The sequence below is a fragment of the Lolium rigidum genome, chromosome 5 (genome assembly GCF_022539505.1).
Source record: "Lolium rigidum isolate FL_2022 chromosome 5, APGP_CSIRO_Lrig_0.1, whole genome shotgun sequence".
Classification (NCBI taxonomy): domain Eukaryota; kingdom Viridiplantae; phylum Streptophyta; class Magnoliopsida; order Poales; family Poaceae; genus Lolium; species Lolium rigidum.
In genome coordinates this window covers 77084364-77108689 of record NC_061512.1, presented here as the reverse complement: position 1 = coordinate 77108689, position 24326 = coordinate 77084364, and the positions used below count along the sequence as shown (strand labels likewise).

The window sequence follows — 24326 nt, the reverse complement described above, 5'->3', positions numbered from 1 at the left end:
TGTCGCTCGCGCGGCCGTCGGCCGAGGAGTTGTAGCCGGCGGTCCTTCTCCGCGGCCCCTTCGCGCCGCCGTCGCGTTCTCCTCCGCGCAGGCGTCGACATGTCGTCCTCGTCGTCGTCGAGCTTGCTTGCAACATGGCGCGCCCATGGTGCTCGCCCATTTGCTCGCAAGGTATGAACCTCCGCCGGCCGGCCTCTATTACTCGCTAAGTAGCTACAATTGTTCATAGTGAAGTAATTTCATACATATGTTTGTAGAGTTCCTCATATGATTCATCGGATGACGAGTTCGACCAAGAAGAAGAGGAGAACATATCGATACTATTAGCATACCGCGCCGTTAAGAGGCCAAAATTTGGTGGATCGGTGTTCGGTAGACGAAGTTGTGGAGAGAAAGGATTGAAGGGCATGAGAAGTTGATGCGGTCGTATTTCAATGAGAATCCGATTTTCCCCGAAAGCTATTTTCGGCGGTGTTTCCGGATGAGTCTCAACTTGTTCAAGCACATTGCAGCGGAGGTCACCAAATATGATCGCTTCTTCGAGCAAAGGAGGAATGCCGCCGGAGAACTTGGCCATAGCACATATCAAAAGGTGACCGCCGCCTTGCGTATGTTGGCATATGGTATACCGGCGGATCTTATTGATGATCATTTGGCCATGGGAGAGAGCACTTCTATCTTGTGTGTGAAGCGCTTTGTCGTTGCAATTGTCAATGTCTTTGGCTCCACATACTTGAGAGCCCCCAATGCTCAAGACACGGCAAGGCTTTTGGAGATCAACGCCAATCGGGGATTTCCCGGTATGCTTGGTTCCATTGATTGTATGCATTGGAGTTGGAAGAATTGTCCAGCGGCATGGCATGGACAATTCAAAGGCTACAAGAAGGATGCCACCATAGTACTTGAAGCGGTGGCCGACCAAGAGACTTGGATATGGCATGCTTTCTTTGGAATGCCCGGATCTTACAATGACATCAATGTTCTTCAACGGTCACCACTAATGACAAGACTTGCAATGCGGGAAGGTCCATTGGTGGAGTTTGAAGCAAATGGCCGCAAGTACAACTATGGCTACTTCCTCGCCGACGGCATATACCCAAGGTGGCAAACATTTGTGAAGCCAATTATTCAACCAAGAGGTAAAAAGCAAACTCAATTCCACAATGCACAAGCGGCGGCTAGGAAAGATGTAGAGAGAGCATTTAGGATTTTGCAAGCCCAATTTGCCATAGTTAGAGGACCGGCTAGATTTTGGGATCAAGAATGCCTTTGGTATATCATGACCGCGTGTGTAATCATGCACAACATGATTATAGAGGATGATCGCGGAAAAGATGTGGATCATACCCACTACGACTTGATGGGGGTTCCCGTGCAAGTGACGAGGTCCGCACATAGGATTGCCCGATTCATTGCCTCATACCATGCCATTCGGTGCAACGACACACATGATGAGCTTCAAAAAGATCTCATGGAAGAATGGTGGAATTGGAATGGACAACAATAGTTGCATATTTGTTGTATTTGTTTGAAAACTATGTGTTGTATTGTCTCAAAACCATGTTGTATTGTTGTATGTTGGACGTGTTGTATTTGGTGTGAAGTATTGTTGTGAACAATGTATTGTATTTGGATGGTACAATATATTTGTGAATTTTTATATATTGTTTGATCTTCTTGGATGCATACTTGTGTGTGTTTGTTGTTTGCGCCGCGCCCGCGCGCTGCAAAATGGCGCGTCCGGCGGAGGTGCTATTTTACCGCGCCAACGCGCGCTGCAAAATGGCGCACCCGGCGGAGGAGAAATCGATCATGCGCGCGGCAACGGTTTAGCGCGCGCAGATTTTTGCTTTTGGCGCGCCGCGATATAGCGCGCCTGTTGGAGATGTGATGGTCCAGAGCTGGGGTGGTGTGTGATGTGAGTGTCGTGTATAAATAGGCCAGGAGGCCATTGTTGTAAGTCATGCTTGCAGTAGGCGTTGATCTAGCCTCTCATCCCATTTCTCTAGTCCACATGCCCTTCTCCTAGTATTGTATCCGTGTAATCGAGTAGCAAATCTAATACAGTTGCGCGATCCTCGCTCTCGATTGTCAGATTCTCGATTTCAACTGAATCCTTGGTTTCCGCTGGAACTGATTTTCTTGGAGTTTGTTAGAGATTGTTGTTGTCCTGAACCGAGGAAAGGAGATGTCGGACGAGGAACATCATTTCGAAGGACCTGGAGGTCTAACTGGAACCTTCCAGCAGCAGGCTAGCAGCATTCGAAGGAACGGCTACATCGTCATCCAGAACCGCCCATGCAAGGTACCTAATCTGTCCATCATTCATTTGCTGTGTTTGATGTGGTGTGAATCTGCGTCTCGATTACGTGATTTTTTATTTTTTTTTTTGAAATGGTCGATTACGTGATATATGGTTTAATACTCTTAAGTGACACCGATTAGCAGCACACTCAGTACACAGGTTGGTGTAAATGTACCTCATGGCAAGTGGTTGTTTTGATAAGCAGATTGTGGGGAACTAGTTTCCCCTAAACGCGTTTGAGCAACCTATAACTACCTAAAACAAATAGCCTAAGAAATCGAGTTGGTTTCCGTAAAACGGAAAAAAGCGACAACATCCGCCGTCTGGTGACTGCCCGGCGGCCGCGCCGTCTCGACATCTTCGCGTGGTGGAGATACGCTAGCTGCGCCTAGCGCACGTACGCTGCCGAGACGGCATGCTCGCCTTGCACACACACCGTCGGGTGTCGGCGGCATGCTCGCCTTGCACGATCTCCATCGCCGTCGGGGAACATGATCTTCCAGCAAAATCGGACCTCTGATTTGGCATGGCTGGCAGGGTGCGGAGTGCTAGCCGCGGTCTCTCCCTGCCCTTGTGGAGAGACGCATGCAGCAGGACCTTATCGCTGGGCTGGGTTCAGTACATTGACTACAGTCACTCGTGCTAGCAACAGAGCATTTATCTGGTTTATTGTGTTACGGATTTGTAGTCGACACTTCAAATATCAATCAGTTGTTCTGGGTTTTAAGGTTTTATAAATTTCGGAACAAAAGCTTTTCTTATCCGTTCATTCTTTCCCTGATGGCCTTTTTTGTTGCTTTCTTGCTGATAGATTTCTAACGACATGCATTTGAAACAAATTAATGTGCAGGTTGTGGAGGTTTCAGCATCTAAAACTGGGAATTATGGTCATGGCCAGTGCCACTTTGCTGCTATTGACAACTTCACTGCCGAGAGATTTGAAGATACCGTGCCATCTTCTCATAACTGTGATGTCAGTACATTTCCTGAACCTTCTCCTGTTAACACGGCTTCTACTGACACTAACATATGAATGTGTTATCTTTATAGGTTCCTCATGTGAATCGCACTGATTACCAGCTCATCGATATAACTGAGGATGGATATGTAAGTTAGTAATTTTTTATCAACGACTCTTATGTTCTCATGCTTTGTTGGGATGTGTGCTTTAACTTGACGTGACATATCTTTCAGGTGAGTCTGCTTACTGAAAATGGTAACACTAAGGACGACCTCAAGCTCCCAACAGATGAAAGCCTGCTGACTCCATGTAAAACATTGGGTTGTCGCTTTGGTTGTCTGTGCAAATTCAGAGTTAGCTTTAAGACATTTCAGGGATCCAAGTTTGCCAAACAGAGAAGAACTAAACTGAGGAAGCAATCGAGCTAGTGATGGAGGGTCACGTCCTGCAAGCTGCGAGCATAAGAGATGGGGGGACTTGCTTCACTCCACGACGGCGGCATGAAGCTATATGCGCGTATGACCAGAAGAGAGCAAGGATTGCTAGAGGGAATCCATGGAGATGAAAAAAAAATTCAGCTACCTGCAGCTCCTTCAGCATGCACTAGCGGCTCCGCCCGAGATTGAGACACCTGTGGCACCGCCGGCGGTGCGTGGTCCGCCACGCCGTTGCAGCTCTCACAGCTGCTGCCCTGCGATGACGGCTCGCCGCCGCTCCGGTGACTGTCTGTGGTGTGGCATGGGCATCTTCGTAGCTGCGGCCACAGGGCGGGAGGGGACTACTTGGAAGCAGAGCGAGGACAGGGCGCCTGGCCTCCACTGCCCGCCACGGCGCGAGGCGAGGAAGCGGAGCAGAGGAGGCAATGCCACTTTGGAATAGCTGGCAAACCCCCACGTCATCAAAACCACCTGCAATACTGCTAAAACCACCGTGGGGGTTAACTGTCTGGTTTTGCAAACATAGGGGGGTCATGTGCCCCAATCTAAACTTAGGGGGGGTTAGGGTCCCAAACTCGATAGTTAAGGGGGTTATGTGGACTTCTTTCAATTAACTTACAAGCTACTTATTTTGTACACTCTTGTAGTTTAATTTGGTAGCCTACTAGCACATAGAAGTTGATTGTAAGTATTGTTGAATTTTTGTTACTCTAGTTTAGAATGTTTGTTTAACACATCATCAACTCTCTATATGCTTTGGATTTCGGGAACTTCTGTGGTGTCCAGTTGGCCTTCTATCTAACTTCCTTAGACCAGGCGCGTTGATATTGATGAATGCCAATGCGATTACCAACTGTTATGCCTACTTTTTACATTGACGGTTTCTGCCGTACCCCACCAGATCTGATATTCTATTTCTCCATTGGTGAAGATCAAGGATGGGTTTAACGAAGGAAAGGACCTGATGGTGAGTGTCATGTCCGCCATGGGAGAACAGCAGATTTGTGGGATCAAGGACATCGGCCCGAAGTAACCTGCCATGTTGGGCGTGGCATGTATTTTCTTGCGTGCGGTCGTATCTGGCTGTTGGTAAAGATGGATTTGTGTGTCAAGGAACGAGGCTGTATTGTCTGGGTTGCCGTGATTTGTCGTCCTAAATTCGTCAGTTAAATTAGTAAACAGTAAAGTGGAACTACCTACGCCCCTCCACAGTCATTTCGCGTCGCCAGACGTTGGATCACGTGTTCGGACGTACAGGATTGTTTCCTTGTTACGCAGCTTCGCTGGGCTGGTTTGCTGGGCTTAGCTCGCACCGTAAACCTGGGTACACGTAGCTGGGCTGCTACTCCGCAGGCCGACCTGGGTGACTTGAGGTTAATTGGGCCGATTATTTACGAAATTGTTAAATGGGCTGACAAACTATGCACGCAAGGTTTTTCCTTCTTCTCTCTCTGGTCCTTTCGGGGAGGCAGACAGGCAGTGGCGCCAGGGAAGCTGTGGAGGCCATGGAAGTGCTGCCGTCATTTAATTGTGCGATTAATGGTGTATCTATTGCACGGCCCTCCGTTTTCTTTCCTTGGGAGTTCATGTGATCGTGGAGTTCCGATTCATTTCTGCCAAGTTTCTCTTTTCAGTTCCACATCTAAGTTGGGAATAATCATTTTCCTCTATCCTCATCATCTTGTCGTCAACCTCTAACCGTTCACCATGTTCTTCCCTCGGGGTTAGAGGAGACGAGGAGTGCGAGTGGTGGTGGGTCTGAGTCGAGCTGCATCCATGGAAGACTACGCCTCTAGGCTCTATTGTCTGCCACTGTTAAAAAGAGGAAGTGGATGACTTTATCGACAGCTTGATGCCGGGGCGTCGACAGAACCATCCCCGTCCTCAGGTTTTGTCCATATGAACAACTTGATCTATATGTCTCCTGCCAATTGGATTGACGTTACAAGAAGTGTTGATCTATTCTTTTTCCAGGTTGTATCGTTTTTCTTTGTAAATTCCAGACTATAGCTCTCGACTCACTAATGTAATAAATCATAATGCTGGGATTAACTCGTCACTCATGTAATCAATAAAATTGCAGGATCTGGGCATCAGTTTATCCCTAGGAGGGAGGTATTTCTGCATTAAGATTGCAGAATTTTGGTCGTCAGTTTACGCGCTGGTTGCGTGAGGCATTTCTGATTATTGGTACTTTTTGTGCTTATAGCTCTGCCCACTGCCAGGCCAAACCCCTTGCATACCATGCTCACGACTACCCTCTGTTTGCCATATATCTCGATTTTCAGGTCGTCATTATTCTGCCAGGGGGCATGATGAAGGAGAGCAGGGGGAGATGACATGTGCAGCCACAAGTCCGCTCGATCCGCTTGTGTGGTGAGATGATTAGTGAAACTAGCATTTGAGCATAGGCTGACAAGGGATCTGTGTGCACCGTGATTGTAGAACCTACTATCTAACACACCAGGCAAGCGTTATTTTTATCCTTCATTTTTCCCTCTCTTATTTACATACTCTTATTCTTATTCTTCCAATTTGTTATTGAAATTCACCATATATGTAAACTGCTTTGACATTGTGAATTTTCTAGAAGTTAGCATCTTTCTAGAGCTTGGTACGATATCATGATAAAATCAGGGTAATCAGAGTGAAAAATGGTAATTGGCAACTATCCAGTGCAGACCATCGTACAAAATTGTTTTCAAATATTTTCTAACTTTTTTCATATTGTTCAGGCGGCCAATGGTTGTTGAGATCGTTGTTCTGAAGAGATCAAGTATGTAGGTACTTGGAGGTTGCTTGGTTGTTGCCTTGAGCAAAACAAACTTGTCTTGTTAGAATGTTAAATGCCTCAGGAAGAGATGCCGAAGAGTGCTTGTTGATTTAAAAGTTAGTATACTTCGTTGCCTGTGTTTGTTATGTTCATCGCTCCTAATATTAGATATTCTCACAGGGTAGTGTGTTTCCTTGCTACCTCTCTGAAGCATGAGGCATTCTGTAGCTATGCTCAATTTTAGTGTTGCATATTTACAGTACTTTGTTTTTATTATGTAGAACTGTAGAGTAAAATAGTACCAGTTTAGTGTCTTTAGTATTAACATAATGCCCAATTTTAGCATTGCTTATTTACAGTACTTTCTTTTTATTTATGCGGTATGAGTAAAATAGTACCAGTTTAGTGTTTTTTTTATTAACATACATGAAATCTACTATGTTAAAGTACCAATAGCATGACCACCAGTTCAATATATTGGTTACCTACTCAGTCCATACTTTAAGTCTAAAGCTGAATAAAATGTGAGGCTTATTCCAGAAATGTTGACATACTATGTGTGTGCTTTATATACTTGTAGTATGAATATGGGTATGGCTTGTTCCGAAGCAAGTAAATCGGACAAGTTCTGGACCAGTTTGTGCAATTTATGAAACAGACTATAATTTATGTCATTCCAGCAACTCATTTGTATGAATATGTATAAACCCCGTTTTTCACATACATAGATCGACAATGTAGATGAGTGTTTAAAACTAAAACATGTACCAAAATCCACTGTCCTTTCATTGGATTATGTATTCTAAAGATTAAAGAATTTGGGGCTTTAGTTTACAGAGAAAATGTTGTATATAACTGTTTGTTTATTGGAACTATGTGGGTGTTGCTGTCCCACTTTTCTGATGTGATAGCATCAGTGCGTGTTAACCAATTTCAAAATTTATATTTTTGACTTGTGATGCTTGCATTCCGGAATATTTAAGTTGACAGTGAATATAAATCTGGTAGGTCAATTTTGAAAACTAATCTGTCACATATCACATGTATGCATCAAAATTTGAACATTCAAATTCTACGCAGTAGCTTAATTATTTTCAGAAATTTATATTACTTCTGTAAATGGACGGGCGCGGCGAAGCGCGCTTTTATGATCTAGTGTATCCTAAAACATCACTCCTTGAGGGTTTATCGACCCATTTTTCTACCGTTATTCTACCCATTGTAATGTTTACCTTTCTACATACTGAAGGTTCTCTCTATATTGAGCCAACGGAAATTCAAATCTATACCAGTTTGAAGATTCTGTGTAACCGAGTGCAGTATTGTTTTTACTACTGTTAGCACGTGTTGTTTGCGTGGATGGAACTTGTGATGCTGCACAGAATGGGGCCTGATGTCAGTTCCAGAAAACACCTTGTGCATATTTGTCCAGGAGCAGCGGCGGCGGCGGCGGTGCATAGCAGGACGACTTGCCTACCGGGAATGCGGAAGGAGATGGGCTGTTACGACCAGTCACGAAGACGAGATGCTGGCTCCACCGCGCAGGCCTCTGTCGTCGTGGCGTGCTCCGGCCATGTCCAACGGACGAGCTGTAGTGTTGCACCCCAGACTGTTAGATGTATATATTTGTATATACTGTAGTTTCTCTATATTTTAGGGGGTTTCCTGCATATTTACACCTATACCTGGGTATATCCACCACACGCCGCAACTCTTGCTTGATCCAAAAAAAAAAATCTTTGATCTCCCCGTCTCCGGCCGCCGCGAGGACGACGGCGGCGGGTCTCTCCCGGCTGCTGCAGGCCGCCACCAAGGTCGGCCGCTCCGTTTCCTGATTGGATACCATCCGGCCGCCAGCCGCCGGATTCCGTCCGTCCGCCGCTGGGTTCCGTCCGCCCGCAGCTGCCGCCCGCAGCTGCCGGCCCTGTATCCTCAACGCGCGCGTGTGCTGCTTCTTGCTCGCGCGTGTGCCTGCTGGTTCTCTAGATCGTTCTCGTGCGTGCTGCTTCTGGCATCCTGATCTGATCTATTCTCTCAGGAGTTGATCGAGAGTACAAAAGAAAAGTCAGCTCTATCGTTTATTGCGGATGATTCTTCCGCTGCTCGTGTCTTGCACTCGGGCCTTTCTTCGGTCCTTGGTGCTTGTCCATCGACACAGTGTATGTTGGCTTGCCGCTCTTCGTCGACCTTCGCGGCCTCTTCACGTGGTTATGGTCGCGCTTTGCCGACTCCGTCTCCATCGGTTTGCCGCTCTACACCGACTTTCGCGGCCTCTTCTCACGGCTATGGCCGCCCTTCGCCGACTTCGTCTACGTCGGCCTGTCGCTCTACACCGATTTTTGCGGCCTCTTCATGTGGTTATGGCCGCGCTTCGCCGACCCCGTATATGTCGGCTTGCCGCTCGACATCGACTCCTGTGGCTTCTTCAGGCGGTTGTGAGGGCATCTCCAACCGCGCGACCCAAACGGACGCGCTGGGCCGTCCGTTTTGGGCCGTTTGCGTGGCCGAACGGACACCCGGACAGCGGCCCGCGTCCGCGTGTCCGTTTGGGTCGCACGCTGCGCCCAACGCGCGGACGCAGCGCATTGGTAATAAAATAAAACAGAAATGAAAATAAAAAAGGAAAAGAACAAAACATAAATTTAAACTAGTTGGTCATTAAACTTAGCCCTATTTTGGGCAAATTTTACACAAAAGAAAGCCATATATGGCTTTAAACTAAAAAAAAGCAAACCCTAGCCGGGGTTTGCGAGCTCGCGGTGGCCGCCGGCAGTACTACCCCCAGTAGTACTCGTCATCGTCGGCGTCGATGACGACGACGCCGCCCGGCGGCGACGCGCTGTTCCGGCTCGACACGCCGGAGGGCACCGGGACTCCGGCCGGGGTCCCACCGCGCCCTTTCCCGAGCGGAGTGCGCGTTCGGCGGGCTCGCCGGCCTGCGCAGCCGTGCCCTCCGCGCGGACTCCCGTCGGAGCTGCTCCTCCGCCCGCGTGGCCGGGCGCTCCTCCTCCGCCGGGCGCGCGGCCCGGCGCTCCTCCTCCCGGAGCGCCGCCCGACGCGTAGCGGCCTCCTCCCGACGGCGCGCCGCCGGAGGAAGGCCCACGCGTCCGCCCGGGCGTCCTCCTCGGGCCTTCTCGGCCGCCTCCTCCAGCCGCGGAGGTGCGCGGCGTCTCGGCGAGGAGCGGCCATTTGGCCAGCTCGTCGAGGTCCTGCTGCTCGCGGGACGCCGCGAGCGCCGCTCGCAGCCTCCGGTCGTTCTCCTCCTCCCGGGGCTGCGGCTGCGGCTGGGGCCGGGGCTGGGGCGCGGGCTCGTTGATGTAGAGGCCGCCGGGCGGCGGCCAGCCCGCCTAGCAGCTGTGCTCGGCTGCGCGCGAGGCCGCGCCGTCGCGGATGTGAAGCACGTGCGCCGCCGCGCATCGTGCTCCACCTCGAACCACAAGTCCCGGTTGGGACTTGCGTCGCCGTACGCGGGGTCCCGCCGGAGGTCCGCCGGCAGCCGAGTGCGGCGCCTCCGGATCTCGGCGTAGCGGGCGCGGCTCGACGCCGGGATGGGCGGCACCGGAACCCGATCCGGGCTCAGGTGCCGGCCGTGGGGAGGTGCACGTCCCCCACGGCATTGGGACGCCGGCGTCCCGAACATCCGCGCCACCGCTACGGTGACGTAGATCCGGTCGCGTCTGGGCGTCGCCGGCGGCCCCATGGCGAACGGCGCCGGCGCGACTGGCCGGCTGCTGCCGGCCTCGTGGTCGTTGGCGGATGGCGAGAACTCGCGCTTCGGGGCCATGGCGGCGCGGAAGCTTCGAGCTCGCGCGTGCGGCCGGAGTGGAAAGTGGGGACCGGATAGGGACAGTCCCCTTCCCCACCCACATTTAATAGGACCGGGGCACCGACGAGTGGGCCAGCCACGCGGACAGGGCGGACACGCGAGGACGCCGCGTGCCATCCGCGGCCACGCAAACCCGGCCCAGATTTGGGCCGGGTTTGCGTCGTTCCGGACGCCGCGGCCGTCCGCTTTTGCGGTGCGTCCCCGCGTTGGGCCGGGTTTTTGTCCGGCTGGACCCATCCGGACGCGCGGGCGCGGGATGGGTCGCCCCGTTGGAGATGCCCTGACCGTCTTTCGTCGACTCCGTCTTCATCGGCGTGTTGCTCTCCGTCGCCACCTTTGGCGGCCTCTGTGTGTGTGGGTGACAGCTCCTCGTCGGCACCTAATTGTACCTCGACCTCTCCAGTCGTGCCCCTTTCTGCGCATGAGATAGCGCAGCTTCAATGCCTGCTTGATGCTTGGGATTCTTCACCGACAGGTTCTGTTGGTTCTGCGACTGAGTTTTCTGGCATTGAGCGACCACCTCCTCCTTCTACAGGTACATCCCCATGGCTTCTTGATACTGGAGCTTCTTTTCATATGACTCCTGATTCTTTCTTGTTGCATTTTGTTCGACCTGTCGACCCTCCTGTTCGTGTTCTTACTGCCGATGGTACCCCTCACCCAGTCATTAGTCGAGGCATTCTTAGTACTTCCTCGTTTCATGTTCCTTCTGTTGCGCATGTTCCTCAACTTAACATGCAACTTTTTTCTGGTGGTCAGATCGTCAACGCTCGTTGTAGCATCACTCTCGACTTTGATTCTTGTTCTGTTCAGGATCGTCGCACCGGCACTATGCTTGGTGCTGGCCCCCGCCGCCATGATGGCCTCTGGGAGCTTCACTGGCTTCGTCTTCCTTCTGATGCCACCGTCACCGGTTCCTCGGCATCTGTAGCCGTCTCTACTAGCTCTTTTCAGCAGTGGCATCATCGTCTTGGACATTTATGTGGTTCTCGACTCTCGTCTTTAGTTCATTGTGGTGTTCTGGGGTCTGTCTCCGGAAACGCTTCTTTGGATTGTCAGGGCTGTCGCCTTGGTAAGCAGATTCAGCTACCGTATCCTCACAGTGAGTCTGTGTCCGAGCGTCCTTTTGACCTTGTTCACTCTGATGTTTGGGGTCCAGCTCCCTTCCCGTCGAAAGGAGGTCATCGCTACTATGTTCTCTTTAGAGATGATTTTTCTCGTCACACTTGGATATATTTCATGTCTTCTCGTACTGAGGTCTTGTCTATCTATAAGAAATTTGCTGCCATGGTTCGTACCCAGTTCTCCACTCCTATTCTGTGTTTCGTGCAGATTCTGCTGGCGAGTATATCTCTCATTCACTGCGCGCTTTTCTTGCTGAGGAGGGTACTCTTGCTCAGTTCTCTTGTCCTGGTGCTCATGCTCAGAATGGTGTGGCTGAGCGCAAGCATCGTCACCTTCTTGAGACGACTCGTGCGTTGATGGTTGCCGCTTCTCTTCCGCCTCATTTTTGGGCTGAGGCTGTTTCCACTGCCACCTATCTCGTCAATATTCAACCCACTGCTGCTCTGCATGGTGGTATTCCTCTAGATCGCCTCTCTGGTCATCCTCCTGATTACTCGGTGCTTCGTTCGTTTGGTTGCGTTTGTTATGTTCTTCTTCCCCCTTGTGAATGCACCAAACTGACCGATCAGTCTGTTGAGTGTGTCTTTCTTGGATACAGTGATGAGCATAAGGGCTATCGGTGTTGGGACACCGTTGGTCGTCGGATGCGCATTTCTCGTGATATCACGTTTGATGAGACGCGTCCTTTCTATCCTCGCCCCACCTCCTTGACCTATCTGACGGAGGATATCTCCTTTCTACTTTTTCCTGACACACCTCCCTCTGTTCCTATTGATCCTCCTTCGGGACCTATTATTGTTGATGTCTCACCTTCGACCCCGTTGTCCTCCTCCCCACCTAGTTCTTCTACTTCTTCTCCTGATCCTCCACCCACCTCACCGTTGTCTCATTTCCCCTTCCATTATTCTCATCGCTCTCATGCTCCAGATCCTCCTCCTGATGTCTCTTCTTCTTCTTCTTCTGATATGTCTTCTTCTTCTGACGAGCTTCCCTCTCCTCTTTCCGCGACTCGTCTTCGTCGTCCACCTGATCGCTACTCTCCTAGTAATTACGGTCTCTCTGTTGCCCTCGAGCCCACTTCTTATCGGGATGATGAGCGTCATCCCAAATGGCAGCTTGCCATGGCTGAGGAGATTGTTGTGCTTGAGCGCACTAGCACCTGGGATCTTGTCTCTCCCCCTCCCGGTGTTCGTCCCATCACGTGCAAGTGGGTCTATAAAATTAAGACTCGCTCTGATGGATCTCTTGAGCGCTATAAAGCGCGTCTTGTGGCTCGTGGCTTTCAGCAGGAGCACGGCCGTGACTATGATGAGACCTTTGCCCATGTGGCTCATATGACCACTGTGCTCACTCTTCTTGTTGTCTCTTCTGTTCGACACTGCACTACAAGAGAATTGGCATGTAGAGACACTATTTTGGTCCAATAGAGACAATTAATTGCTCTTACGTAGTTATAGAGGCACTTTCCATATTGTCTCAAAAGTGTCACTACGGGCGGTGTCTCTACGTGCTAAGGACAATAGTAATAATGTATTTACATTTTAGAAGACATAAAATAGGCATTATATTGTGTCTCTAGTGTAAATAAATGTGAAGAAACCAAGTGAAAAGCAATACTCGAACTCATGACTATAATGATTAAGACTTAATCCATTAAGCATCTCACCCTTTCACAAGTATATGTTGATACTTGGAACAAATTTCTAATTAGTATTGTCCACCATGGCCCAAACATAGAACAAATGTCTCTAGAGAACGAGCAAAATGCCTCAAACATTGCCTCTAGAAGAAAAGTAAAGACATATAATCAAGTGTCTCATGGATTGCCTCTTGATAACTTATATGTGACACTTTTGGAGTGTCTCATAAGTTGTCTATAGAATAAAAATTGCAATACCTTATAGAAATGTCTCAACAAATGTCCCTACATTTGAGACTATTTCTGAAGTGTCTCAAAAAGTGCCACAAATGCAAAGTGTCTTATTGTGATTTTTAATGAGGCAAAGTAGGAAGTGTCTCTAGTAAAATGTCTCTATGGAAGTTTTTCTTGTAGTGCTGGTCAGTGTCTCAGCTTTATGTTCAGAACGCTTTCCTCAATGGAGAATTGAGTGAGGAGGTTTACATGCAGCCTCCTCCTGGGTATTCTGTTCCCGATGGGATGGTTTGTCGTCTTCGGCGTTCTCTTTATGGCCTGAAACAGGCCCCTCATGCCTGGTTTGAGCGCTTTGCCTCTGTGGTGACTGCTGCTTGTTTCTCTCCCAGTGCTCATGATCCAGCGTTGTTTGTTCACACTTCTCCTCGTGGACGCACTCTTCTCCTTCTCTATGTTGATGATATGATCATTACTGGTGATGATCCTGAGTATATTGCCTTTGTTAAGGCTCATTGATGTCTACGGGAGCTTCTATTCTTGTAGACAGTGTTGGGCCTCCAAGAGCAGAGGTTTGTAGAACAACAGCAAGTTTCCCTTAAGTGGATCACCCAAGGTTTATCGATCTCAGGGAGGAAGAGGTCAAAGATATCCCTCTCATGCAACCCCGCAACCACAAAGCAAGAAGTCTCTTGTGTCCCCAACACACCTAATAGGTGCACTAGTTCGGCGAAGAGATAGTGAAGTACGGGTGGTATGAATAAGTAGTAGCAACGGCACCAGAAAAGTGCTTTGCCCGGGACGGTAAACAAGCAGTAGTAATGCGAAGCGAGTAGTAACGCAATGAACAAGTAAACAAGCAGCGATAGCGTATTTAGGAACAAGGCCTAGGGATTAGACTTTCACTAGTGGACACTCTCAACATTGATCACATAACGTAATAGATAAATGCATACTCTACACTCTTGTTGGATGATGAACACATTGCGTAGGATTACACGAACCCTCAATGCCGGAGTTAACAAGCTCCACAATTCAATGTTCATATTTAAATAACCTTAGAGTGCAAGAAAGATCAACACGACTAAACCAAGTACTAACATAGCATGCACACTGTCACCTTCACGCCACGTAGGAGGAATAGATCACATCAATACTATCATAATGATAATTAACTCCACAATCTACAAGAGATCATGATCATAGCATACGCCAAGTACTAACACGGATGCACACACCTGTCACCATTACACCGTGCGGGAGGAATAAACTACTTTAATAACATCACTAGAGTAGCACATAGATAAATTGTGATACAAAACACATTGCAATCATAAAGAGATATAAATAAGCACTTCACTACGCCATTCATAACAAGTGAGTAAGTATTCTGTGAAATATAGCCTAAGAGACCCACACGGTGCACACACTCGTCACCTTTACACACGTGGGACAAGGAGTCTCCTGGAGATCACATAAGTAAAACTCTCTTGACTAGCATAGTGACATCTAGATTACAAGCATCATCATATGAATCTCAATCATGTAAGGCAGCTCATGAGATTATTGTATTGAAGTACATAGGAGAGAGATGAACCACATAGCTACCGGCACAGCCCCGAGCCTCGATGGAGAACTCGTCACCATTACACCGTGCAGGAGGAATAAACTACTTTAATAACATCACTAGAGTAGCACATAGATAAATTGTGATACAAAACACATTGCAATCATAAAGAGATATAAATAAGCACTTCACTACGCCATTCATAACAATGAGTAAGTATTCTGTGAAATATAGCCTAAGAGACCCACACGGTGCACACACTGTCACCTTCACACACGTGGGACAAGGAGTCTCCAGAGATCACATAAGTAAAACTCTCTTGACTAGCATAGTGACATCTAGATTACAAGCATCATCATACGAATCTCAATCATGTAAGGAAGCTCATGAGATTATTGTATTGAAGTACATAGGAGAGAGATGAACCACATAGCTACCGGTACAGCCCCGAGCCTCGATGGAGAACTACTCCCTCCTCATGGGAGCAGCAGCGGTGATGAAGATGGCGGCGGCTCGCGGAAGGTTTTCCGTATCGTGGTTCTTCGTCTCAGGGTTTTCGCGACGGAGGCTTTAAATAGGCGGAAGGGCAGCCTCGGAGGGGGCCCGGGGGGCCCACACCATAGGGCGGCGCGGCCCCCCCTCTGGCCGCGCCAGGGTGTGGTGTGGGGCCCCCAGGGCTTCCCTCTGGCGGCTCTCGGGTGTTCTGGAAGGCTACGGGAAAAATAGGACCCTGGGTCTTGATTTCGTCCAATTCCAAGAATATTTCGTTACTAGGATTTCCGAAACCAAAAACAGCAGTAAAACAAGAATCGGCTCTTCGGCATCTTGTTAATAGGTTAGTTCCGGAAAATGCACGAATATGACATAAAGTGTGCATAAAACATGTAGGTATCATCAATAATATGGCATGGAACATAAGAAATTATCGATACGTCGGAGACGTATCAAGCATCCCCAAGCTTAGTTCTGCTCGTCCCGAGCAGGTAAAATGATAAACAAAGATAATTTCTGAAGTGACATGCCATCATAACCTTGATCATACTATTTGTAAACATATGTAATGAATGCAGCGATCAAAACAATGGTAATGTCATGAGTAAACAAGTGAATCATAAAGCAAAGACTTTTCATGAATAGTACTTCAAGACAAGCATCAATAAGTCTTGCATAAGAGTTAACTCATAAAGCAATAAATCAAAGTAAAGGTATTGAAGCAACACAAAGGAAGATTAAGTTTCAGCGGTTGCTTTCAACTTGTAACATGAATATCTCATGGATAATTGTCAACATAGAGTAATATAACAAGTACAATATGCAAGTATGTAGGAATCAATGCACAGTTCACACAAGTGTTTGCTTCTTGAGGTGGAGAGAGATAGGTGAACTGACTCAACATAAAAGTAAAAAGAATGGTCCTTCAAAGAGGAAAGCATCGATTGCTATATTTGTTCTAGAGCTTTTATTTTGAAAACATGAAACAATTTTGTCAACGGTAGTAATAGAGCATATGAGTTATGAAAGTTATATCTTACAAGTTGCAAGTCTCATGCATAGTATACTAATAGTGCCCGCACCTTGTCCTAATTAGCTTGGACTACCGGATCTTTGCAATGCACATGTTTTAACCAAGTGTCACAATGGGGTACCTCCATGCCGCATGTACAAAGGTCTAAGGAGAAAGCTCGCATTTTGGATTTCTCGCTTTTGATTATTCTCAACTTAGACATCCATACCGAGACAACATGGACAACAGATAATGGACTCCTCTTTAATGCATAAGCATGTGGCAACAATTATTATTCTCATATGAGATTGAGGATATATGTCCAAGACTGAAACTTCCACCATGATTCATGGCTTTAGTTAGCGGCCCAATGTTCTTCTCTAACAATATGCATGCTCCAACCATTAAGGTGGTAGATCTCTCTTACTTCAGACAAGACGGACATGCATAGCAACTCACATGATATTCAACAAGGAATAGTTGATGGCGTCCCCGTAAGCATGGTTATCGCACAACAAGCAACTTAATAAGAGATAAAGTGCATAAGTACATATTCAATACCACAATAGTTTTTAAGCTATTTGTCCCATGAGCTATATATTGCAAAGGTGAATGATGGAATTTTAAAGGTAGCACTCAAGCAATTTACTTTGGAATGGCGGATAAATACCATGTAGTAGGTAGGTATGGTGGACACAAATGGCATAGTGGTTGGCTCAAGTATTTTGGATGCATGAGAAGTATTCCCTCTCGATACAAGGTTTAGGCTAGCAAGGTTATTTGAAACAAACACAAGGATGAACGGTACAGCAAAACTCACATAAAAGACATATTGTAAACATTATAAGACTCCATACCGTCTTCCTTGTTGTTCAAAACTCAATACTAGATATTATCTAGACTCTAGAGAAACCAAATATGCAAACCAAATTAGCAAGCTCTAAGTGTTTCTTTATTAATGGGTGCAAAGTATATGATGCAAGAGCTTAAACATGAGCACAACAATTGCCAAGTATCAAATTATCCAAGACATTTTAGAATTACTACATGTAGCATTTTCCAATTCCAACCATATAACAATTTAACGAAGAAGAAACTTCGCCATGAATACTATGAGTAGAGCCTAAGGACATATTTGTCCATATGCTACAGCGGAGCGTGTCTCTCTCCCATAAAGTGAATGCTAGGATCCATTTTATTCAAACAAAACAAAAAATAAAAACAAACCGACGCTCCAAGCAAAGTGCATAAGATGTGACGGAATAAAAATATAGTTTCAGGGGAGGAACCTGATAATGTTGTCGATGAAGAAGGGGATGCCTTGGGCATCCCCAAGCTTAGACGCTTGAGTCTTCTTAGAATATGCAGGGGTGAACCACCGGGGCATCCCCAAGCTTAGAGCTTTCACTCTCCTTGATCATATTGCATCATACTCCTCTCTTGATCCTTGAAAACTTCCTCCACACCAAACTCGAAACAACTCATTAGAGGGTTAGTGCATAATAAAAATTAACATGTTCAGAGGTGACACAGTCATTCTTAACACTTCTGGACATTGCATAAAGCTACTGGACATTAATGGATCAAAGAAATTCATCCAACATAGCAAAAGAGGCAATGCGAAATAAAAGGCAGAATCTGTCAAAACAGAACAGTCCGTAAAGATGGATTTTATTAGGCCACCAGACTTGCTCAAATGAAAATGCTCAAATTGAATGAAAGTTGCGTACATATCTGAGGATCATGCACGTAAATTGGCTTAATTTTCTGAGCTACCTACAGGGAGGTAGACCCAGATTCGTGACAGCAAAGAAATCTGGAACTGCGCAGTAATCCAAATCTAGTATTCACTTTACTATCAAAGACTTTACTTGGCACAACAAAACTCAAAATTAAGATAAGGAGAGGTTGCTACAGTAGTAAAAAACTTCCAAGACACAAATATAAAACAAAGTACTGTAGCAAAATAACACATGGGTTATCTCCCAAGAAGTTCTTTCTTTTTAGCCATTAAGATGGGCTCAGTAGTTTTAATGATGCACTCGCAAGAAATAGTATTTGAAGCAAAAGAGAGCATCAAGAGGCAAATTCAAAACACATTTAAGTCTAACATGCTTCCTATGCATAGGAATCTTGTAAATAAACAAGTTCATGAAGAGCAAAGTAACAAGCATAGGAAGATAAAACGAGTGTAGCTTCAAAAATTTCAGCACATAAAGAGGCATTTTAGTAACATGAAAATTTCTACAACCATATTTTCCTCTCTCATAATAACTTTCAGTAGCAACATGAGCAAACTCAACAATATAACTATCACATAAAGCATTCTTATCATGAGTCTCATGCATAAAATTATTACTCTCCACATAGGCATAATCAATTTTATTAGTAATAGTGGGAGCAAATTCAACAAAGTAGCTATCATTATTATTCTCATTAAGTGTAGGAGGCATAGTATAATCACAACAAAATTTACTCTCCATAGTAGGTGGCACCAAAAGACCACTATCATTATAATCATCATAAATAGGAGGCAAAGTATCATCAAAGAAAATTTTCTCCTCAATGCTTGGGGGACTAAAAAGATCATGAAAACCAGCTTCCCCAAGCTTAGAACTTTCTATATTATTATCAACAATGGTGTTCAAAGCGTTCATACTAATATTACTACCAAGCATGCAAATAAGATTTCATAGGTTTTTTAATTTTCGCATCAAACCATCCATGTCTTAAATCAGGAAATAGAATAAGAAGCTCATTGTTGTCCATTATGCCAAACTAGTGTAAACAAGAAACAAAAAGATGCAATTGCAGGATCTAAAGGAAATAGCTTCGAGCACACACACAACGGTAACAGAAAAGTACTTATACCTGGGACCGGAGTATGAGAGCCTTTTTACCTTTCCTCCCCGGCAACGGCGCCAGAAAAGTGCTTGATGTCTACGGGAGCTTCTATTCTTGTAGACAGTGTTGGGCCTCCAAGAGCAGAGGTTTGTAGAACAGCAGCAAGTTTCCCTTAAGTGGATCACCCAAGGTTTATCGATCTCAGGGAGGAAGAGGTCAAAGATATCCCTCTCATGCAACCCTGCAACCACAAAGCAAGAAGTCTCTTGTGTCCCCAACACACCTAATAGGTGCACTAGTTCGGCGAAGAGATAGTGAAGTACAGGTGGTATGAATAAGTAGTAGCAACGGCACCAGAAAAGTGCTTTGCCCAGGACAGTAAACAAGCAGTAGTAATGCAGCAGTAGTAACGTAGTAAACAGTAAACAAGCAGCGATAGCAGTATTTAGGAACAAGGCCTAGGGATTAGACTTTCACTAGTGGACACTCTCAACATTGATCACATAACAGAATAGATAAATGCATACTCTACACTCTTGTTGGATGATGAACACATTGCGTAGGATTACACGAACCCTCAATGCCGGAGTTAACAAGCTCCACAATTCAATGTTCATATTTAAATAACCTTAGAGTGCAAGAAAGATCAACACGACTAAACCAAGTACTAACATAGCATGCACACTCGTCACCTTCACGCCACGTAGGAGGAATAGATCACATCAATACTATCATAATGATAATTAACTCCACAATCTACAAGAGATCATGATCATAGCATACGCCAAGTACTAACACGGATGCACACACTTGTCACCATTACACCGTGCGGGAGGAATAAACTACTTTAATAACATCACTAGAGTAGCACATAGATAAATTGTGATACAAAACACATTGCAATCATAAAGAGATATAAATAAGCACTTCACTACGCCATTCATAACGAGTGAGTAAGTATTCTGTGAAATATAGCCTAAGAGACCCACACGGTGCACACACTCGTCACCTTTACACACGTGGGACAAGGAGTCTCCGGAGATCACATAAGTAAAACTCTCTTGACTAGCATAGTGACATCTAGATTACAAGCATCATCATATGAATCTCAATCATGTAAGGCAGCTCATGAGATTATTGTATTGAAGTACATAGGAGAGAGATGAACCACATAGCTACCGGTACAGCCCCGAGCCTCGATGGAGAACTACTCCCTCCTCATGGGAGCAGCAGCGGTGATGAAGATGGCGGCGGCTCTGGAAGGTTTTCCGTATCGTGGTTCTTCGTCTCAGGGTTTTCGCGACGGAGGCTTTAAATAGGCGGAAGGGCAGCCTCGGAGGGGGCCTGGGGGGCCCACACCATAGGGCGGCGCGGCCCCCCCTCTGGCCGCGCCAGGGTGTGGTGTGGGGCCCCCAGGGCTTCCCTCTGGCGGCTCTCGGGTGTTCTGGAAGGCTCCGGGAAAAATAGGACCCTGGGTCTTGATTTCGTCCAATTCGAGAATATTTCGTTACTAGGATTTCTGAAACCAAAAACAGCAGAAAACAGAAACTGGCTCTTCGGCATCTTGTTAATAGGTTAGTTCCAGAAAATGCACGAATATGACATAAAGTGTGCATAAAACATGTAGGTATCATCAATAATATGGCATGGAACATAAGAAATTATCGATACGTCGGAGACGTATCACTCATCTTTGTGATCAGTTTCTTATGACTGATCTTGGTCCTCTCCGCTACTTTCTTGGGATTGAGGTATCCTCCACTTATGATGGTTTTTCTATCTCTCAGGAAAAGTATATTCAGGATCTTCTTGCTCGTGCTGCTCTTGGGGATGAGCGCGTTGTTGAGACTCCTATGGAGCTTAATGTTAAGCTTTGTCCTACTGATGGTGATCTTCTTCCTGACCCGACGCGTTATTGCCATCTTGTTGAGAGTCTTGTTTATCTTGCTGTCACTCGTCCTGACATATCTTATCATGTTCATATTCTGAGTCAGTTTGTCTCGGCTCCTACCACTGTTCACTATAGTCATCTCCTCCGTGTTCTTCGCTATCTTCATGATCACTCATCGCCTTTTCTTTCCTCGTTCTAGCTCCCTCCAGCTTCAGTGCTACTCGGATGCTACGTGGGCGAGTGATCCTACGGATCGTCATTCCCTTTCTGCTTACTGTGTGTTTCTTGATGGTTCGCTCATTGCTTGGAAGATGAAGAAACAGACAGCGGTTTCCCGTTCGAGTGTTGAGGCTGAGTTGCGAGCTATGACCTTGTTGACTGCTGAGGTGACTTGGTTACGGTGGTGGCTTGCGGATTTTGGGGTCTCTGTTACGGCACCCACTCCAGTTTTGTCTGACAGTACAGGTGCTATCAGTATTGCACGTGATCCGGTAAAGCATGAGCTTACCAAGCATATTGGTATTGATGCTTTTTATACATGTGCTCAGGTGCAGGGCTCAGGTTATTACGCTTCGGTATGTGCCTTTAGAGTTACAGTTGGCGGACTTCTTTACAAAGGCACATACTAGAGCGCAGCATGATTTCTTACTCTCCAAACTCAGTGTGTGGATCCACCATGAGTTTGAGGGGGGGTGTTAGATGTATATATTTGTATATTGTAGTTTCCCCATATGTTAGGGGGCTTCCTGTATAATTGCACATGTACATGTACTATATATTATGGCCTTTGGCCCCTCGATAATACAAGTTGCTTATTCCTAACACAGACCTCCACCGTGCAACTGTACAAGCCTCGGCTGTCCTGGCGTGTCCGGCCATGCCCAAGGACGAACTCCTCCCTCCAGACCTCCATTGCGCAAGAATCATCCATTTGTCCCCGACAAGGCCTTCTCTCACTAAGATGTGTTGCCTCCAATTCGAAGTCCTCGGTCCTGACCATAATATATAGCAGAGTCATCTGAGCTCCTTGAACTACTTGAGGCTCCAAATCTCTATAAGCCTGTTGCAAAAACTTGTACAAGCTTCACAGGTCGGGTCGGCCTCATCCCCGTCGGCTTCCGGATACTCGAACCGCGCCGCCTCGCCAGACCTCCAACCGACTGCGCCATCTCTCCTCCGCCGCAGTTCTCTAGACGCCGCCCCCAGCCAGGCCTATCGACCGCCGTCCCGAGATGTTGCCCGTCGATTTGGTCCAAATTTTCTCTGACGCGAGTCCTCCTCGCTTCTGACCAAGTCACGATCCCCCTTCTTCCTTCTATACCAGTGGGTTCGGCCCGGGGGCGCCACTACTACCTCGCCGGGATCAAGTCCATCTCCGGCAGCCCCATGATCTCTCCCTTTTTTATTTTTTTCGATTTTATTTACATTAATAACTATTCACTGGTAGGCGCCCCTAACTCTGCACGCGACAGCTATTTGTAGGGATGTGCGGAAAACCGGCACGCGACTAGTAAGCCAGTAATGGCAGCGTGATGCACGCTCCAACACGTGACTAATAAGTGGGGACCACCTATGTAGATGGCAAGCAAACTCCAGCAACGGACGAATCTGGCCACACGCGATAGGTACGGAGTTAGTGGCAGCGTGCGCAAATTAAGCACGCGACTGATATCCGTTGCCCGGACTTAACAAACGCATTATGGTCTCCATTTTGTGAGTGCCCACTATGCGTCAATGGTTCCAATCTATAAGACGATAATCATAGTGTAAGCGCACCAACTTAGATGCTATATATATGTATGTATCCGTCACACTCACTCAAAACACAAAAAATTGCGAAGATTTTCGCCTATTAATCATGGGAAGCGCCTATTAATTCTCGAGCATGTCTTATGTTTATAACTCTTTAGCTAGCCCTTATAAGACATCTTCGAGGATTTCGTCTTAGGATTGGATCACATAAGGGAGATTAATTATAAGGCAGGTTTATTGGCAGCGTGCGCTAGGCGCAGCACGCGACTAATAATAACCGCCGCTCACCTTATGTGCGCACGCGGCTACTAACTTACCTGCAGCATGCCGCTTCTTAGGGCACGACGTTACTAACTCCGCACCAAGGTATACTAATAACCTCCTCCTCTCTTTTTCCCTCATTCTATCCAACCCTAGCCATCATACCGACGCGTCGCCGCCGCCGACCACCCTCGCCGCGCGCCATCTTCCCCGCCCACGTCACCGCCGACCACCCGCGCTGCCGCCTTCCCCGACCGGACGGTATGTTGCTTGCTACTTAATTATATAGATCTATAGTTGAGCTATGTAGATTTGTTTGCAACATATATAGAATTGTTTGCTACTTAATTATATGGATCTATATTTAATCTATGTAGATTTGTTTGCTACCTATATAGATTTGTTTGAGCTATTTGTATGTTATTTGTATGCTAGCTATGTAGATTTTGTATGCTATATTTGTAATGGCCGATGATTAAATTTTTTGGCAGTAATTGCGGTTCGTACTTGGTTCGTTCACCCCATTTCTGCGGGTTTTAAAGTTCATTTTCAATCCCTAATATTTGTCATATGGCCGAAGATTAGTTTTTTTTTTGCAGTGATTCTCGGGTGGTGTCAGCGAGTTGTCATATGCACAAATACAAATATTGTGCATCGTACTTGGCTCGCTGACCCTATCCCTTTGGTTTCTGCGTCCAATATAAGTACGAGACCTTATTTGAAGTTCTTTTTTTTTGTGTCCAATAGATTTGTATGCTATACTATGCTATGATTATTAACATAAACCAACGGTTATATATGCAGCAAATGGATTTTTGGCAGCGGTACGCAGACTGTGGACAATATAGGTGCAAGGATAAAAAGTTTTATATACTTTTCAAAAAGAATTATAAAACTATGTCGATATATTTTAGTCTAATTAGTTAGTTTGTTCATATATATAGTTGCATTGACTTATATCTTCGATCTAATTGTTCTTTCTTCTGTAATTGTCTTTAGGGTATCCCATGTAGCGCAAGACGTGACTTCATGGAGCATATACATAGAAATATTAACCAATTCAAAACGTTTGAATTCGTCATCCAGCAGAACACACTACACACAGCGGACATGATCTTTGTTATTGAAGTCACCAATGAGGCGAACCTATTTCCACGTACGTAGTTGGAAGGAGATTATAGAACGCTACGGGATGGAGCCAGGAACTAAG

The 24326-nt window shown here is 46.4% G+C and overlaps 1 protein-coding gene across 2 annotated transcripts; it reads left to right on the top strand.

The window, feature by feature from the left end:
* The first annotated feature begins 1965 nt into the window (after window positions 1–1965).
* LOC124654310 (eukaryotic translation initiation factor 5A-5-like) lies at window positions 1966–4868 on the top strand. Of its 2 annotated transcripts, none has more exons than XM_047193323.1 (5): window positions 1966–2305; window positions 3156–3278; window positions 3356–3412; window positions 3500–3572; window positions 4633–4868. In XM_047193323.1, the coding sequence occupies exons 1-5, from the start codon at window positions 2189–2191 to the stop codon at window positions 4734–4736; spliced, it is 474 nt and encodes a 157-aa protein (XP_047049279.1). In that variant the 5' UTR covers window positions 1966–2188; the 3' UTR covers window positions 4737–4868. The 2 variants fall into 2 exon arrangements, with proteins under 2 accessions (XP_047049279.1, XP_047049278.1); XM_047193322.1 differs by lacking the exon at window positions 4633–4868 and having other exon boundaries at window positions 1966–2090; window positions 2157–2305; window positions 3500–4473.
* The last annotated feature ends 19458 nt before the right edge of the window (window positions 4869–24326 follow it).